General features: G+C 43.6%; 1 protein-coding gene across 1 annotated transcript; it reads left to right on the top strand.

Annotated features, from left to right (window-relative positions):
* The first annotated feature begins 16,855 nt into the window (after positions 1 to 16,855).
* Positions 16,856 to 18,829, top strand: LOC116882154 (testis-expressed protein 13D-like). The gene is made up of 2 exons (XM_032882374.1): positions 16,856 to 17,876; positions 18,697 to 18,829. Exons 1-2 carry the CDS (start codon positions 16,871 to 16,873, stop codon positions 18,795 to 18,797), a joined length of 1,107 nt encoding a protein of 368 aa, XP_032738265.1. The 5' UTR covers positions 16,856 to 16,870; the 3' UTR covers positions 18,798 to 18,829.
* The last annotated feature ends 1,275 nt before the right edge of the window (positions 18,830 to 20,104 follow it).

The following is a 20,104-nucleotide window of genomic DNA, read 5'->3' on the forward strand; positions in this document are numbered from 1 at the left end:
GTCTTTTTTTTTTTAAATTTTTAAAAAATCTTTATTTTTTTTAAAGATTTTATTTATTTATTTGACAGAGAGAGAGAGAGAGAGAGAGATCACAAGTAGGCAAAGAGGCAGGCAGAGGGAGAGAGGGAAGCAGGCTCCCCGTTGAGCAGAAAGCTTGATTCGGGGCTCGATCCCAGGACCCTGAGATCATGACCTGAGCTGAAGGCAGAGGCTTAACCCACTGAGCCACCCAGGTGCCCCGAAAATCTTTATTTTTGCCTTTTTTTTTGAAAAGTATGTTGATGAGTATAGAATTCTTGATTGGGAGGGGCACCTGAGTGGCTCAGTTGGATAAGCATCCAACTGTTCGTCTCAGTTCAGGTCTAATCTCAGTGTTGTGAGTTCAAGCCCCATGTTGGGCTCCACACTAGGCATGGAACCTACTTTTAAAAAATAAAAAGAATTCTTTTTTTAAAAAAGATTTTTATTCATTTGACAGACAGAGATCACAAGTAGGCAGAGAAGCAGGCAGAGAGGGAGGAGGAAGCAGGTTCCCTGCTGAGCAGCGAGCCCGATGCTGATGTGGGGCTCGATCCTAGGAACACTGGGATCAGGATCTGAGCTGAAGGCAGAGGCTTAATAGACTGAACCACCCAGGCATCCCTTCTAACCCTAACCCTGACCCTGTTTGTAAGATTTTCTCTTTATCACTACTCTAGGCAATATGATATTATGTGCTTGACACAGTTTTCATGCTCCTTGTGATGGGAATTCATTGATCTTCTTGGATCCGTGGGCTTCCTAAAATTTGGAAATAACTCAGCCATAATTTGTTCTTCAAATATTCTTTCAGCTACCACTCCCACCTCATCCTCTCCTTCAGGGACTCTGAATACATATATGTATTAGGTTGCTTTATATTCTCCCATAATTCATTGATACACTGACCTTTGTTTCCATTCATTTTCTATCTGCATTTCATTTCAACTATTTTCTTTTTTTTTTAAAGATTTTATTCACTTATTTGTCAGAGTGAGCACAGGCAGACAGAGTGGCAGGCAGAGGCAGATGTTGAAGCAGGCTCCTGCTGAGCAAGGAGCCCAATGTGGGACTCGATCCCAGGATGCTGGGATCATGACCCGAGCCAAAGGCAGCAGCTCAACCAACTGAGCCACCCAGGCGTCCCCATTTCAACTATTTTCTATTGTTTTATCTTCAAATACACTAATATTTTCCTCCACACCTGGTAATCTATCATTAATCAAAAATACAGTGCTTATTTCATCTCAGATACTGTAGTTTTCATTTCCACAAGTTTGATTTGGATCCTTTTTATATATCCCATGTCTCTACTTATTATGTTCAATCTTTCTGTACTATATTGGGGATGTTCAATACATTTATAATGACCCTTTTAACGATTTATTTATTATTTGAAAGAGAGAGTGTGGGGTGAGGGGCAGAGTGAGAGGGAGAGAGAGAATCTCAATTAGACGCAATGCCGAGCACAGAGCCCCTCGTGGGACTTGATCTCATGATCCCGAGATCATGACCTGAGCTGAGACCAAGCATTGGATGTTCAACTGACTGAGCCACCCAGCTGTCCCAATGATTTTTTTTAAAGATTAGATGGTTACAGATTTATGGGCAGAGGGTACATGGCCTGGCCTTCTGATTAGGAAGCTGAAAGGAAAATGACTGAAAAATTGCAGGCAAAAGAGTCTGGGATGTGGATGCAAGTATGGCAATGCTTACAAAGTGTGAAGATCTTTGTATCACTTGTTAATGCTCACAGACAGTGTCTACCATAGAAGAGGTACTAAAAAACCAAGTAAACAAATGACTTGGTCAGTTGGCATCAGCCCGTCACTTCGGTGCTAGCATGTTGAGCACAGGAACAAGATGGCCTTAAGGGTAGCAGTGGAGACTAAAGATGGGCCCAAAAGCATGGATTCATACTTACCAAGACCGGTCTGGCTACTGCTACCTCTGAATCTCTAATCTATCAACAAATTAGGCCAATAGGGAGCATCTGGTGTGGCATCATCACTTTATGTGTCTAACTGACCATTTGGCGACAAGTTGACTACAATGAACCACTTCATTACTGGACATACCACCAGTTTGTTTTCATGGCAGTGGATGAATATTCCTGGTATGGGTTTGCCTTTCTGGATCACAAAGTCCGAGTGAACACTACTATCTCAGATCTTACAGAGTATTTGATCAATTAGCATGTCATATCACATAACATTGCATTAAGCCGGGAGATCCATTTTACAGCAAAGGAAATATAAGAATGGGCCTATGATGATGAGATCTACTGGTTCCATAACATATGACATCCCCCCAGAAAGCTGACAGCCTTACAAAGTAATGGAATTGCCTGCTGAGGAACAGTTGAAGCACCAACTCAAAGTAAATACTTTGTGAGGACAGAATGCTGTTCTCCAGAATGCATTAAATTCATTGAATCAAACATTTTTACATGGTGTGTATCTTCAATTGGGATACATGGGTTCAGGAGCCAAGAAGTGGAAACAGGAGTATCCACATTTATCATCACTTCTAGTGACACATTTGGGGGACTTTATGTTTGCCATCCCTGCAATTCTGAACTTTCTAAGGTCAGAGGTGCTGGCCCTGAGGGGAGCTCACTCTAGCCCAGGATTTCTCAACCTTGCCCCTAATGACACTTGGGGCTAGATAAGTCTTTGTTTTCAGGGGCTGTCCTATACATTATAGGATATCTAACAGCATCCCTGGCTAGATGCCAGTAGCACACTCTTCCCAGCTGTGAGGGACAAAAATGTCCTCAGATATTTCCAAATGTTCTCTGGGAGACTGAATTGCCCCAAGCTGAGAATCACGCTCTATCCAATAGAGGAAAAAAGGGTTCACAATGAACTATAATTTGTGGCTGCCACCCAGGCATTTTGATCTCCTAGTGTCCACAGTCCAGCAGGCAAGAAGAGTCACCATTTTAACTTGGCCAGTTGACCCTGACCATCAGGAGACAGGGCTACTATTGCACAATGGGAATAGGGAGGAATGACTGCAGGGTCAAGAAGTCTCTGAGCAGAAGCAGCCGCTAGGTTGGGTCACTACTCCGTCAGAGATCTGTCCAGCAAGGGGAAAAGACCAACTAGATACACACACTTCGTTACTGACATAGATAGCATAAGCAAGATCAGCTCAGTGTCAGCTCCCCACATCCCTAATCTCAGAGAATGACTCCTGAGCCATAGGGGTCAGGTAACAGACTGATAGAGCACTCTGTTGTGGAGGAACCAATTCTAAACTGCAGCTAAGAAATGTTAGAGCCTTTATATGCCAAGGAGGCCAAGGTAGACAGTCCATGCCTCATTGGAACCAGGGAGGTAGATAAGCACCTGATTTGTGGCATCCTCCTGCAAGACAGGGTTGAGCCTTACCCATGTGGCCTACACAGATACATGAAGGTTCCCAGCGTGCTATGGTTGATCCATTTCCCTACAGGTATGTATGTGGAACCCAGGTGATCCACTTGAATATTTCTAGGTACTACCTTTCCCAGTTATGACTCTAAATGGACAGGTACAGCAACCTTGAACTGAGAAGGACCTAGTGAGGTGACTGAGGCCACTCAAGGACTAAGGTCCGGGTCATACCTCTAGGTAAGCCACTGAGACAACCGAGGTAGTAACTGGGGATAAATGGATCTTAAAATGGAAGGTAGAGGAAGAAGATATTGACTATCAGTTGTGAACCCAAGACCAATGTCTACAGTGTTGCCTGTGTTTATAACACTGACCTCCCTCTTCTAAGTTTCCCCTTAGGAGGAAAGATCTTATAGAGTCTTGTAGAATCTGCCCCCCAAATATATAGAAAGAAGCAGTGGCACAGGTAGTATATTGTGGGAGACAAAAACATATACTACCTAGCTGCCTCTTCGAGGAAAAAGTTGCTGCTTAGCTCTGGGAAGGGCAGTCAGCGGACCCTAGGTAGCTGTCAGCATTCTCAAAGTGTGCCTCAGCAGCCATCTCTCTTTGCCCAAGTTACACCCTTCCTGTGGCAGCCCACATGTAGGAACTGAGTGAGTTTGACATGGGGCCACACTGATTGGCAGTACTCATGCCAAAGCCCTTTGCTGGGTCACCGAAGTCTTTGTTTGGCCTATATCATATTCCAGCCTCTCCACTGGCCCAATGCTACTTCCTCTGCCTTTCGTGGGTGTTGATCCCTGACAAACATCTGACACCCTAACTCCATTTCAGCATCTGTTTCTGGAGAACCCAATGATGATGTGCAGATCCAGGTTTAGCAGAAACAATATATCTTGATATGTCAAAATATACTCTTCACTGATATTTTTGCAGCATAAAGTTGTTCATAATATTTCCTTAAAGCATTTTAATGTCTGTCAGAATCTGTAGTGATGTACCATCTCTCATTCTTTATATTGGTAATTTGTGTCTTTTCACTTCTTCTCTCCTAGTGAGTCTGCCTGGAGGTTTATCAGTTTCACTGATTTCCTTAAAGACCCACTTTAGAGTTCACTGATTTTCCTCTATTGTAGTTTTACTGTTTTCTACCTCATTGATTTCTGTTCTGATTTTTAAAAATTATTTTGCATTTAATTAGTTCTTATATTTTTGGATTCTTTTTGGGGAGGTTCTTAAAGTGGAAACTCAGGTCATCAAACTGGACCTTTCCTCTATTCTAATGTAAACATTTAGTTCTATAAAATTTCAGGTATGTTTAGATTTAAACAATATATTTAAACAGGTTTAAATTTTCCTCTAAGTAAGCTTAGGCTTTAGCTACACCTTAATCATTCTGATATATTGTGCTTTTATTTTAATTCCCTTCAAAACGCTTTCTAATTTCCCATTTAATTCCTTCTTTAACTCATGAAATATTTAGATGTAGTATTATTTAGTTTCCAAATATGTGGGGACTCATAGGTATCTTTCTGTTACTGATTTCTAATGTAATTTTCCATTGTGGTAAGATGACATGCATTATATTATCTAAATGATTTTATATGTACTGACTTGTTTTATAACTCAGAATATTATCTATTTTGGCAAATGATCACCTGAAATATGTATTCTGATGCTTGCAGGTATCGTGTTCTATAAATACCAATTAAGTCAAGTTGGTTAGTCATATTTTTTTAAGATTTTTTTATTTATTATTTGACAGAGAGAGAGAGAGAGATCACAAATAGGCAGAGGGGCAGGCAGAGAGAGAGGGGGAAGCAGGCTCCCTGCTGAGCAGAGAGCCCCATGTGGGGCTCCATCCCAGAACCCTGGGATCATGACCTGAGCCAAAGGCAGAGGCTTTAACCCACTGAGCCACCCAGGCACCCCTGTTAGTCATATTTTTTGCTCGATCATACTTCTTAAGGCTTCTTTGTGTTTGCTGCTCTGCTATCTACTGTGTTTGAAATTAAAGCCACCATTTCAGCTTCATTTTGGTTAGTGTTAGGAGGATGTATTTTTTTTTTCTATTCTTATACTTAAGCTTATTTGTGTCTTTATATCTAAGGTGGGTTTACTGTAGACCACACGTAGTTGGGTCTTGGGTTTTTTCTTATGCTGAGAATCTCTACCATTTACTTGAGTTGTTCAGACTGTTTATTAATAACGTGATTATTGATATGAATTGTATTTAAATCTACCATCTTGCTATTTGTTTTCTGCTGGTCTTCTTGGTTCATTGTTTCCCTTCTTTTTTCTGCCTTCTATTTGAATTAATTGGGTTTTAAAAATGATTCCACTTTATCCCCTTTATTGATTTATTAGCTATATTGTTTGATTTATTTGTTTGGGGTTTTTTTAGACATTGCTTTAGGGTTCATAGCAGGTATTTTTAACATATCACTGTCTACCTTGAAGTCATATTTTACCACTTCTCATATAGTATACGAAATTTACAATATACTTCCATTTTCATCTTTGTGCTATCATCATATAGTTTTCTTCTATATAAACTACAAACATCACACTACATTGCTATTATTTGCCTTAACCAATTATCTTTTTTTTGCAAACATGACTTTTAATAACTAAATAGTATTATGTACTATTGAGAGTATGGATGTGTCAAAATGTATTTAACCAATTCTAAATTGTGCATTAAAGTTGTTACCTTTTTTGGTCGATATTATAAATTATATAGCAATAAACATTCTTGCATAAAAATCTCTTTGCATGTTTCTGATTATTTCTCTACGATAGTTTTTTATTGTGGTAAAAAGTGCACGTAACATAAAATTTAACATCCTAATCATTTTGGGGGCCACTAGGGTGGCTCAGTCAGTTAAGCATCTGCCTTCAGCTCAGGTCACGATCCCAGGGTCCTGGGATAGAGACCCGCATCGGGCTCTCTGCTCAGCAGGAAGCCTGCTTCTCCCTCTCCCTCTGCCTGCCACTCTGCCCGCTTGTGCTCTCACTCTCTCTCTCTGTCAAATAAATAAATAATCTTTGAAAAAAAACCCCATACTAACCATTTTTAAATGTATAGTTCAATAATGTTCAGTATCTTTATATTGTTGTGAAACGGATCTCCAGAATTTTTTCATCTTGCAAATCTGAAACTTTATACCCATTAAATAACACTTCCTTTTCTCCCTCCCCCAGTCCCTGGCAATAATCATTCTACTTTCTGTTTCTGTGAATTTAGATACTTCATATAAGTGAAATCATATAGTATTTTTCTTTTTGTGGCTGGTTTATTTCACTTAGCAGAATGTCCTCAACGTTCATCCATATTGTGGTATGTGACAGAATTTCCTTTATTCATATATTTGGATCCCTTTTCTTGAGTGTGTCATTTGGGATGGTTTCTATTGCTACATATTCAAGTTTACTATTTTTTTTCTTCTGCAATGTCTAATTTGTTGTCAATCTCATCCAGTATATTTTTATTTCAAATTGTACAGTTCTCAAGATCTGATTTTTGTCTTTTATATTATCCATGTTTTTACTAAACTTTTTGAACATACAGAATATAGTTATAACTGTTTTAATGTCCTTGTCTTCTAATTCCAACATCTGTGTTACCTTGGGGTTGCTTTCAATTGCTTGATTTTTTTTCCATTTCATTATGATTTATGTTTTCCTCCTTCTTTCATACCTAGTAATTTTTTGCTGGATGCCCAAGATTATAAATTTTAACTTATTGGGTATTTGTTGTTTTTGTAACTCACAAATATTACTGGACATTTTTCTCAGACATAGTTAAGTTACATGGAAACAGTTGGATCCTTTAGGATCTGGCTTTTATGATACTTTAGGTGGATTGAGAGCAGTGTTCAGTCTGAGCCTAAATACCCTCCACTACTAAGATAAGACCTCAATACTCAGTACGCCTGGGTGGCTCAGTCGGTTAAGCGTCTGCCTTGAGCTCAGGTCACGATCTCAGGGTCCTGAAACTGAGTCCTGCATTGGGCTCCTTGCTCAGCGAGGAGCCTGTTTCTGCCTCTGGCTGCTGCTCCCCCTGCTTTTGCTCTTTCTCTGACAAATAAATAAATAAAATCTTAAAAAAAAAAAGAACCTCAAGAGTCTAGCCAATGTCCCATGAATTATGAAGTTTTACCAGTCTGACTAAGGGATCAGGTACTATTTCTAGCTCTGTGTTCCAATCTTTTTGTGTGGTTAATTCCTTAGCCTTGGGTAGTTTCCTCAAATGTATGTGCACATTAGTACTGGGGGGACCTTCTGTAGGTCCGTGGAGTCCTCTCTATATACATCTCTCCTATCTAATACTCTGTCTTCCAAACTCTAGTTGCCATAGTCTCCCCAGACACTCCACTCCATCTCCTCAGTTTTTCAGGTTCCATCTGGGTTCCCTCTCCTTACACCATGGCCTGGAAACCCACTGCAGACCGTATGCTATACAAGCATGGGGTTCACCTCATTTATCAGGAGTCATTGTCCTTAATTACTTAATGACCAATTACTTTAAACTTAAAACTGTTATTTCATATCTTTTGTCCATTTTTAAGTTTTTTTTTCTGGTGGGAGAATAAATTATTCTCTATTATATCCCTATCATATCGTCTTGGCCAGTAGTGGAAATCTACCTCCTTTTTTTGTTAAATTTTACTTCAAAGTGTGTCAGTCGGGCTTCAAAGTAGTAGAACTACCGTGTGTGTGTCTGTATGTGCGCTTGTATGTATATGCATGTAATTTATAAGGGATTTGCTACAGAGATTTTCCCTTACACAATTGTAGGAATTGGTTAAGGAGTCTCTGTAAAGCTGTTATCTTTACATCTGATGCTGAAACTTGAGGTCTGCAGTGTAGGTAATCAGGACAGCAAGCTGGACATAATGTAAAGCAGTAGAGAACAAACTCAAAGTGGAACACACAAGCATGAGCTGGCACCCCCAAGGATAGGCTGAAACCTTTGTCAGTTCCTATTTCCTCTGACCTTGACAGAATGGGTATTCTGTAGAGGCCAAGACACTTCATCACAGAACTAAATTCACACAACCTGGCCCAGGAGTCAGAGGAGCCAAAGGAGGACACAGCAAAAAGTGGAACAGTTCCAAACCCAGCTCCCACTTTGTGTTAATAAGGTGAATCCACAAAAAAAAGCCACCGTGTGTTTAAGCTATGAAGTGGCCACCGCTTCATTTTGTCCTCCAAATCTCCCAAAATAAACTCGCCTGTGTCTCACCCTAACCGGAAACATAAAGGAAAGCGAGTTCCCCCAATGTTTATAGCAGCAACGTCCACAACAGTCAAAATATGGAAAGAATCTAGATGTCCATTGACAGATGAATGGATAAAGAAGAAGTGGTGTATATCTACAATGGAGTATTACTCAGCCATCAAAAAGGATGAAATCTTGCCATTTGCAATGATATAGCTGGAACTAGAGGACTATTATGCTAAGCGAAATAAGTCAGTTAGAGAAAGACAAATACATGATTCCACTCATACGTGGAATTTAAGAAACAAAACAGAGAATCATAGGGGTAGGGAAGGAAAAATAAAATAAGGCAAAATCAGAGAAGGAGACAAACCAGAAAAGACTCTTAACTGTAGGAAACAAACTGAGGATTGCTTGAGGGGGGTGGGTAGTGGAAAGAGGTAACTGGGTGATGGACATCAAGGAGGGCATTTGAAGTAATGAGCACTGGGCATTGTATGCAACTGATGAATCACTAAACTCTACCCCTGAAACTAATAATACACTATATGTTAATTAAATTGAATTTTAAATAATTGTTAAAAATTTTTATTTTATTCTTTTTTATCATTATGTTCAATTAGCCAGCGTATAGTACATCATTCGTTTTTGATGTAGCATTCAACAATTCATTAGTTGCATAAAAAAATTTTTTAAGTAAAAAAAAAAAGAGTTCTGGGAAATGTAACTGAAAAGCAAGGAAGGACTGAAGGAAGGAAACCAGGAAAGAAGGAAGGGAGAGAGGGAAAGAGGAATCAGATACAGGGGAGGAAACAAAACAATGAAACAGAGGTCCACAGTTTGACCCAATTGAAGATCCAAAGTTTACTAAAAGAATTTATAAAACAGAAAGATAAAAGTGTGCGGATTTGCTTTTGCACCTCTACAACATAGCTTCTGAATTAACTTTAATATCTGCTGAAATGCATCAACTGGCAAACCTTGATGGCCTTAATCAATACTTGGGCTCAAATTATAGTGATAACCTGAGCATCCTTCTAAATTTGAACACAAGCCCTATAACCATAGCAAGTTACTATAACATAAAATAGAGCGCAGTTATGCCTCATCTTGATTATCAGGGCAATAGCTTTGGCTAAATTCCCTGTGATGGTAGCACCCACTGCCCTAAAATATCCCATAATAAGGACACAGATGCTCTAACCCGATGGATACTAAATTAAAATCAAATCTTTGGCACTTAGAAATTGGCTTTAAAAAATGAGACCAGGGCGCCTGGGTGGCTCAGTGGGTTAAGCCGCTGCCTTCGGCTCAGGTCATGATCTCAGGGTCCTGGGATCGAGTTCCGCATCGGGCTCTCTGCTCAGCAGGGAGCCTGCTTCCCTCTCTCTCTCTCTCTCTCTGCCTGCCTCTCTGTCTACTTGTGATCTCTCTCTGTCAAATCAATAAATAAAATCTTTAAAAAAATAAATAAATAAAAAATAAAAAATAAAAAATGAGACCACATGCAACTTCTCCCCTCCACATACCTGTTAAAAAAAGCTACTAAGGTCCAATGTAAACTTAAATAGGGCCTTCAATGATAGAAACCCATTATATAATATATATTATGTAATTATATATTTAGAGAAAGAGTGATTATTAACCACTCCTCCTCCATTTAACAATTCAGTTTGACCTGTTCTTAAACTTGGAAGGAACAAATGGTAACTCCCAGAAGATTATTGCAGCCTTGGTGCTGTAGTCCCATTCATTAAAGCTCCCATACTCAGAATTATTGAAATTACTATCTGATCAGCAACTGGTAAATATTTTTCCATAATAGATTTGGCTCATATGTTCTGTTTAGTGTCTATTCTACTGGTAGTTTCCTTTACCTGCTAATGGACATGATACACCTTTACCTGGTTATCTATGGAGTACCACAATAGCCTGGCCATCGCACACAATCTTTGCAGACATGATCTTAACAACATCTAGATTTTTCCAGGGGCACATGTATAGCATTACATTCATGACACCCTCCCAGGGGACATTCATTTGGAACACTTGGAATACTCACAAGGGAGCTCAGCAAAGTGGATGGGCCATCGCCTCACACGTAGTGCAAGGCCCTGCCATCTCTGTAAATTCCTGAAAATTATTTGGTAAACCAAGGGCCCCTCCATTCCTAACACTGTCCAGAAACACCTACCGACTCTTTCAACGCCCACAGCATTAAAACAAACCTGGGCGCCTGGGTGGCTCAGTTGGTTAAGCGTCTGCTTTCGGCTCAGGTCATGATCCCAGGGTCCTGGGATTGAGTCCCGCAAGGGGAATCCCTGTTAAGCGGGGAGTCTGCGGCTCCCTCTGCCCCTCTCCCCCACTGCATTCAAGTGCATGAGCACACACACTCTCTCTCTCACTCTCTTGCATGGGCCCACATGCAAACATAAAAATTAATAAAATCTTAAAAAAAAAAAAAAAACAAGCCCAACAGCTTTTAGGCCTTTTTGGGTTCCGTAGGCAATATATTCCTCATTTACAAATTTTCCTTCAAGCCCATTTCTGCAGTTATTTGTGAATCAGTCCACCTTGAATGGAAACCCTTCCAACAAGAGGCTCTAGATTCTGTCAAAATTACATTACAACAGCCACTCTCATTAATGCCCCTCCACCAGACTTCCTTCATGGTAGAAGCTTTAGCCACCTTCTCTCATGCCCCCTGGAGTCTCTGGGCCACCCATACTGGCCATAAGTTACTGTCCTCTGCAGCCCTGTGCTGTATACTATAGGAGAGGCAATTGCTGGCTATAGTCTGGGCTTTCCCACAGGCCCTGAGCGCATGTTCCTCCATACCCAGCTGCTCACTATGCACTGGGTCATGGGAGAAGCACCCATGAGTTTGCCGTGACCACAAAGGCCTCCTTTGCTACAGGATAGAACCAAACTTAGGGGGCGCCTGGATGGCTCAGTCGGTTATGCGTCTGCTTTTGGCTCGGGTCATGATCTCAGGATGCTGGGATCGAGCCCCACATTGGACCCTGCTCAGTGGGGAGTGTGCTTCTCCTTCTCACTTTCCTTCTGTATTCTCTCTTTCTCTCTCTCTCAAATAATAAATAAAATCTTAAAAAAAAAGAACCAAACCTAGGCCCCCTGGCATATCCCATCTGCAGGAGGGGTGGCCTCCCCCGTCTTCAGTTCTTTGCCAGATGGCATGGTACTGGAAGAAGCCACCCCTCTACTAGACCCCTTGGCTATTTGGGGAGCCCCCTGGGATCAGCTGAGTGAACAGTGGGAGTTTACATATTTTAAAGATTATAATGTCCATCACATGTGACAGAAGTTCACTGGAGGGCTATTGTTTTCATCCCTTAACCAGGACATTCCTAATAAAGGATAAGACAAAAGAGTCAACACAGTTGCCCAAATTTCAAGCCTGCATCTCAAAACTATTTTTCCTGGCCAAGAATCAGCCCCATCTGCACCATTTTACGGACTCGTAGACTATTGCCAGTGGTCTGGCTCTCTGGTCCAGCCAATGACAGGAATAATAATTCTTTGCCTGGGGTTCTCCCCCTTGGGGTAAAGAACTTTTGCCTCACAGACACCCCACATAAAATCAGGGTCACATATGTCTGTATGTATACTGAAACCACGATAGAAGGCCTTACCAAGACACTCTTTATCCCCTTTGGAGTTTCAAACATCACTGATAGTGACCAAGGCACTCATTTTGTTTCTCAGAAATAAAATACTGGGCTCTTGAACAAGATATTCCGTGAAACTTTCACTTTCCTTACAGGCTACAGGCTTCAGGCCTCATAGAGTGCCATAATGGCTTATTTAAACAAGTTCCAATTCGATTAAATGAAGCATGGTACATTTTTGTCATCACTCAAATATCCAGGGTGAATTATAATGAACAGCCTGACTCCATTTTTTGATGTTTTACTGCTGACAGCTTTTAAGCCTCAACCCTCACTCTCTCCCTGAGTTCCACATGTGGGCAAGTTAATAAGAAGGCCTAAGTTTTCCTTTGGTGCCGACAGGGTTTTCAAACCATACCCATGCAGGTTTCAAGCCTCTGCCCCATGCAGGAACTGTCAGCCCAGCCCTAACTCTAACCACCATTAAAATCCCAAACCAGTCTCCTTTCCTTACTGTTTTAAGCCATTTGTGGAGGCCTGGCTGCTCTCTCCAGAGAGTCCCATTAGGTAAGTAGTAAACACGTTCATACCCTCTTTCTGATTGTCATCAGTCTTGACATCTGAGTCAAATTCTGGGTGGGAATTCACCTTGTTTCTGCATGATGTTCACAACATACGTCTGCCATGTATCTCTTCATGGTCTCAAGGTCTGACAACAACACATCCTCATACCAGCATCCCAAGGATGAGGGCTTGTGGTAAGGTTTTCATTTTATTGCTCCTTTATCACAAAGGAGCATCTTACACTGGAACCACCAGGAAATTTTCTGTGTCCCCCTGACCAGCACAGCGGAACATACCCACCCCTAAACCAATCACTGACAAAGGGAAACAAGATGGCTGAGACCAATCATGAGACACTGCCCATATCTTAACACATCACTGTCTAAGCAACGTAGAGGCTGTGCTGCCAGGTGAGAGAGGATGGTTTGCTGTTTGTTATTAACCAGCAATATCTGCCACCGGAATGCTGATATAGTCCTTTTTCAGATATTTAATGTAGAATTTTTACAGATGGGCCGGTATGTTTTATACTATATTATTTTCTACGCTATTTTTTTCTGATTGGCTGTTACATTTCATTGGCTTCACAAAAGGAACTGGGAAGCTATCCATCTTTTTCTATGATGTGGAATATACATCTTTAGCTTATCATAATATACCTTTAAGAGTCATATATAATGCAAGAGTCTCAAAACAGGGAATTGCTTTTGGATATTAACCAAAAGTAGCATAGAAATGTTGGTACAATCTCTTTGCAGCTATACTTATAAATGAAATGGGTCAGTAGCATTCTTTTTGAGGTAATGTATTTTTCTCACTGGATACTATAGAATAATGGCTACACAAAATGATCTAGGGAGCTTTTCATATTTCTCTATGGTTGAAACGCCATATGTCATAATCATCTGATTTTAAAGGCTAGATAAGAATTAGCATGGAGGGGCGCCTGGGTGGCTCAGTGGGTTAAAGCCTCTGCCTTCAACTCAGGTCATGATCCCAGGGTCCTGGGATCCAGCCCCGCATTGGGCTCTCTGCTCAGCAGGGAGCCTGCTTCCTCCTCTCTCTCTGCCTGCCTCTCTTCCTCCTTGTGATCTTTGTCTGTCAAATAAATAAATAAAATCTTTTTTAAAAAAAAAGAATAGCATGGAATCATGTTTTGTGCTTTTAATAACTGACTATACTCAAACAGTGCTTCTATAGGTTGGACTGCTCCAGGACTCGGTCCTCTGTTTTCTACTCATCTCTTTTCCTAGGGGATCTCAATCAGTCCATTGTTGTTAAATCCCATCAACTCATTGTTTTTTCCCCCAAAATTTATATATCAATCCAATTTCTCCCCTTTGCTTTAGACCTGTATATCCCAGAAGGTCTGCTTGAAATCTCTACCTAGTCACAAAGAGACATCACAAACCACATCTCTGAAAAAGTACTCCTGTTTTTTCCTTTCTTCCCCTGCTCTTCCCCGTCTTAGAAGTGGTACTATCAACCACCCACTTGCTCAAGCCTAAAAACTAGGGGTCATCCTTATCTCCTTTCTTTTTCTCAATCTTTACAACCCTCATACAGTCTAAAAATACTTGCCAATTTTACTTTTTTTAAATAGAGATTTTATTTATTTATTTGACAGAGAGAAAGAGAACCCAAACAGGGGGAGTGGCAGAGGGAGAGGGAGAAGCGGGCTTCCCGCTAAGCAAGGAGCCTGATGCGGGACTCGATCCCAGCACCCTGGGATCAGGACCTAACCTGAAGTCAGACGCCCAACTGACTGAACCACCCAGGCACCCAATTTTACTTTCAAAATACGTTCTCTCTCCCTGTGTCCATACCCACTAACACCACTTTAGACTAAGCCAAATCATGATCATTTCTTGCTTAATCCACTGCAATAACTTCCAAACTGTTGTCTCTGTTTATGTAATTTCATATAATGTCTATTCTATAACATCCAGAGTGAAACTTTTTAAACCTGACAACACTACCACAGGAAATACTACGACGTTGCTCCTTCATACTTAGAATAAAATTAAATCTTCTTAATATTGCTTCCAAGGCCATTGCAAGATGGCCCTTTTGTTTATGTTTCTAACATCATCTTATTCCACTCCCTCCCTAACTTAGCAGGCTCTTGCCCACTTGGATCTTTTCTACTCCCTAAAGATTTGAAAATTTTCTGCACCAAGACTTCTGCCACTGGAATTCTGGGTCTCAGTTCAAATGTCCCCTTTTCATAGAGACCCTCCCTAAACTCCTTATTCACAAGGGACAATTTCAAACCCCTGTAGAGTCTCTATCTCTCACATCAACTTATATATTAACTTGATGGCACATACCACAATTTACACTTATTTATTTACTTTTTTCATTTATTATTCCACCAGTGGGATATAAATAACAGGACGGCCGGGAACTTTTCCATATTTTTCACTTTTTGTCCAATGAGCTTACTATGTGTTTAATAACTGTTAAAGGAAGAAAAATACATGGATCCGATGATGAAGAGAAAAGTCTAAATTGGAAATACAGATATGTGATTTGAAGTAGTGTTTAAAGTTACTGGAGTGGATAAGCGCAACCAAAGAGGAGGGGTCTGAAGACAAAACTGGGAAAACACCAACTCTGGGGCTGTGGGCTTCAGAACAGGCAGTTCGACGAAAGATAAGCCACAGAGCTGAGAGGAACGTCAGTAGAATTTGGTATCACAGAAACCAAGACAGTGTGGCGTCAAGAAGGGAATGGTCAACAGAAGTATACACTGCTGAAAAATCATGTGAAAGCTAACTTTTGGGGCGCCTGGGTGGCTCAGTTGGTTAAGCGTCTGCCTTCAGCTCAAGTCATGATCCCAGGGTCCTGGGATGGGACCCCGCCTCCCGCTGCCCGCTGAGCAAGGAGTCTGCTTCTCCCACTCCCTCTGCTCCGCCCCCACTGCTACGCTCGCGCATGCGCAGGTGGTCTCTCTTACAAATAAATAAGAACTTTTTTAAAAAACTACCTTTCAAACTATCCACTTGTTTTGTGTTAAGGTAGGGACTGCTGTGACCTTAACAGAGAATTTTCACTGAGGTTTTGGGAGGTAAGAACCAATATGCAGCAGGCTGAATGGTAAAAGGAGCATGATGAAGCGGACAGCGAGTAGACTATGTCTAACGGGACATAGGCAATTTCTCTAAGAGAGGAAGGGAAGGACATGGGGTAGATGGAGGAAATTATTCTAAGCCTAGAGGGAACTTGAACAGGTTGACTTTATGGGAGAAAAAGATTCAGTAGCCCAGGGGATGCTGGGAAATATGGGGGGCGGGGATGAGATGTATTGAAGCGGCTGAGGAAATGGAACAGGAGGGACTAGGGTCTGGGGCAGGAAGATAAGGTTTAGCAAGGTAAGCCGAGGGACTTCACAGCTCAGTCACTTGATTTTCTCAAGGACAAGAACTCCAAGGTCACCTGCTTAGAACCAAGAGGGAAGAGGACGTACAGCTTGGGACTATAGAAAGTTTGAGATCGAACCTGAGAGTTATGGGAGAGGGCGCTAAACCAAAAAGCTCCCCCCCCCGCACCCCCTGCCCGCACTCACCCGACCCCCAGGTCAGAAATGCATTCCGCGCGCCTCTGGGTGCTGTCCAAGCTCTTGGGAACGACAGGCGTCCTCTGGGCTCTCGGCAATTTCCAGCACAGTCGCCCTCCCGAGGCGCGCAGTAGGAGGCGCTTGCCAAGGAAAGGGGGCAGAGCCCAGTGCCGCAGCCCTCCTGCCAGACAAGCAGGGGGCTCTCTCCCGAGAGGGGCGGTTCCCAACAGGCCTTGCGGTCGTGACTCAGAGCCCAGATCTCTGACGCGCTAGTTCGTCGCCCCGACCGAGGCGGTGTGGCGAGCCGGCTTCACGCTTCGTCGGGAGGACGAGTGGGTGAGAGAGGAAGCCCGCGGAAGGGGAGGCCAGGACCGGGCAAGGACTGAAGGTGGACCGAGGCGGACGGGGGTGCGGAGTGCGGGGCAGACCCGTAGGTCGCCGTGGTTTCCCAGCGGCGGGAGCGGCCGGGTTCGCCGACGAGGCCGCAGCGGCCATGGCCGTAGATTTCAGGGACCCCCGGAGCGGGTTCCGCCACAACGAGGTGGTGGTGTTCATCAACGAGGAGGTGCTCAGCAACGGCGGCGGTCCCGACTTCTACCTGACCTTCTGCTCGAGGCCCTGGAACGAGGTAGAGGACGAGCTACTGTCCATCGTGGCGGACCCTCAGGTGCCGCGCGCCGTCAAGCGGGCTTACTCGTGGAGCGCGCTGGCCTTGAGTGTGCGCGCGGCCGCGAGGCAGCAGGAGCAGCAGGCGCACCGCGTCCGGCGGCTGCAGGAGCAGCTGGAGGAGCGCGAGACCACCACTTGGGCTCTGGCCAACCAGCTGCAGCGGCTACGCCAGGAGCGCGAGCAGGTGGTGTCGCAGTTGCGCCACGTGCAGCACGACCTGCAGCATGTGCTGAATGAGCGCGAGGCGCTGCGTGGCCAGCTGCTCCAGGCCCAGAGGCAGCCCCAGCAGGTCGGGTCTCGAGTGCAGCGGCTGGCGACAGAGGTGTGGCCCCTGAATGCAGAGGAGCGGAACGAGGTGCTGGCCGCCACCCGGTCGCAGCGTGAGCGGGATGCGGAGACCCAGAGAGTGGAGGCCCACATGGCCTCCGCGACAACAGGTGTGCTTTATGCGCCAGGATCGCCGCCGCCGCCGCCGCCGCTGCCGAGTCCCTGGGCCCGGGTTGTTCAACCCTCTCTGCCAATGCCGTTCCCCATGCCATTCCAGGTGGCGGTCCCCTACCCACCACCTCCCCAACGCAGAGTAGTCGCAGAAGCAGCAGCAGGAGCAGCGTTCACACCCCAGATGCCTGCTGCAGCCATCTACCCACCTGGCACGTGGCCTCCGTTCAGGCCTCTGGAGGAGATAGCCATGTGGTGGGACCAGAGACGCCAAAGCCAAGAAGAAGGTCCTGCCAGGCTCCACTTTGGCTTAAACCCCGCAGGGCGCAGCTGGAGCCAGGGAGACCTGATGAAGCAACAGCCACAGGGACAGAAGCCCAAGCAACCAAATGGTAAGAAAGGCTTTGAATGCCAGCAAAAGGAGAAACCTGCCTTGGACTTGGGGAGGAGGGATTGGGGCTGCCTCTGGTGTAGAGCGTGATTCATTTTTCTGGACACTTGGCTTGTGATAAATGCAAGAAAATCTAGATACTAACTTTGACCCCAAACTAGCTCCTCCCCAAACCTGGGCATGCAGAAAAGAATGGGGACAGACTCCAAAGAGAAATCAATTTTGGCAGGCCCCTTTCTGATCAAAAACTCACTCTTCTATGTACATCTTCTGTTTACATCTCTTCTATTTATATATTTACAGAAAAATTTAAAATGCCCCAAATTTTCAGTATCCTACCATCCAGCAATGACCATTTTTAGCACATTGATATAGCTGTTTCCACAGGTGGCTCTCTTTCCCTAGTTGCGTATTATACGTGTATTTGTGTCTGTGTTTAATGTGTATTGCTTTAAAGAAAGATGAGACTTTAGTGAATAGTTAATGAGTCGTTTAAGGGAAAATTTTTCCGATTGTGTTTGAGTTCACAGGTGGTGGACTCTGGATGGCGGCTACCAATTGGTTGACCCCCTGGCAAGGCTGACATGATGAAACGTTTTTTTCTCGTTTCTGTGTTCTCATTAACTTCCTCTCTCCCACAGTAGCAGGTCTTTGGCTAAGAATAATCATGCTTTTAGAACACACGCCCATTACATTCTAGGAACACCACTTCTCCTGCAGAACGCGATTGCTGGGCTGTAAACTGCAGCAGTGTTCCTATTTGTTTCTTGATTTATTTTTACAAAATTCATAGCCGAGGACCTGTTCTTTGTGTCTCTAAGCTCCAGGAACTTTGTGTGAAGCCGAAGAAACTCCAGCTCCCAGTGTGCGAATGAATCCTCCCAAAATACCCTCTGGCTCTCAGCGGGCTTCACCTCAGTGAGACCTCAACTGGCTGGAGCTAGTAGAAGTGTGAAGAAATCAGGGAAAAGGAGACATTCTGGCATACATCTTGAAACGGGGGAAGCAGACAGATTTTGTTAGAATTTGACCCTTCTCTTATGGAAAAGGGATTGGCAGCAGATTTCAAAGGGTGGATGGGAAGGGAGTATTAAATGTTAGAGGTTATAGCAAGCTTGTTGAATTTTGTTTATTAATTCATTGAACAAATAGTTACTGATTGTCCCGTAAGGGTTAGGAACTACAGTGATATTTTATTCTCTGGTGCATACATTATAGCTTAATTGGATGAGTCTGGTTAGATGACAGAAGAGCCTTATTTGGGATACAGTGTACACTGGGGTTGTTTTTTTGTTTGTTTTGTTTTGTTTTGTTTTTTGCCTAGCACGCAATATGGCTTTTGGGTAAACCCAACTGAAATGACACCAAGATCCATTTCTGTGATTCTGGAGGCAATGTCAAAGGCACTTTCATGGAAGGACTTGAATGACTAAACTGCTTAGCACATCAGTCCCCACAGAGACAAACAGGCCCGTGGCAAAGACTGGCGGAAGCAGCCTCACCAAAGGATAGGCGGGACTTTTCTGAGACTCCTGCTGATTTCCTCCCTTGAAAAGCACTGCTAGTTTTCCGGTTGTCTGAAAGACCACTGGGCTTTCTTGAAGAAGGAGAGTGTTGGCTACACACTCGGTCCCTCAGCTTGGGGCCACCATCTTCCCGAGCTCTTTTCCAGTCAAGATGGATGAAAAACAAAATGGATTCCAAGGGCGGACATTGTGCTGTGAATGGTGCTCCTCTTGGAAGACTGATTGGATTAAAAAAGAACTGGACTGGGGCAAGCACTTTTGGGAATGCCCGGGGCCCCTTCTCTTCCATTTGGTGTGTTCCCTGCAGGCTCTCTGCTCCCTCAAGGCGGGTAGAGCCCAGTGGGTGGGAAGTTAGATGGTCTCCAGTCTAAACAAAAGGTGTTCTTGAGATTCCCCCATGAAGTCCCAGCTCGCCAAGCTCGGCCTCTGTCAGAGGCTTCCTGGTTGTGATAATAAAGAGTGTGCACTTGCCCTCTGGGTCTTCTGTGTGGTGTGCATCTCGGGGCAGGTTTGCTCCGGGATGGCAGTTTAAACCCACATCTTCCTACCATCCCACCAAAGCGAAGGAAGTTTCGATCTTATTCACTGTTAGAGGGCCTCTCCTCTTCCAGTGAGTTACCCAAGGCTGGGACGGGGGGAGCTTCTAAGGGACCTTCAATCTATCATGAATGTCCCTGTTCCCCTCACTGTCCGTGTCCACATG

Source organism: Lontra canadensis, unplaced genomic scaffold (genome assembly GCF_010015895.1).
Source record: "Lontra canadensis isolate GAN:19392208 unplaced genomic scaffold, GSC_riverotter_1.0 scaffold81, whole genome shotgun sequence".
NCBI lineage: Eukaryota > Metazoa > Chordata > Mammalia > Carnivora > Mustelidae > Lontra > Lontra canadensis.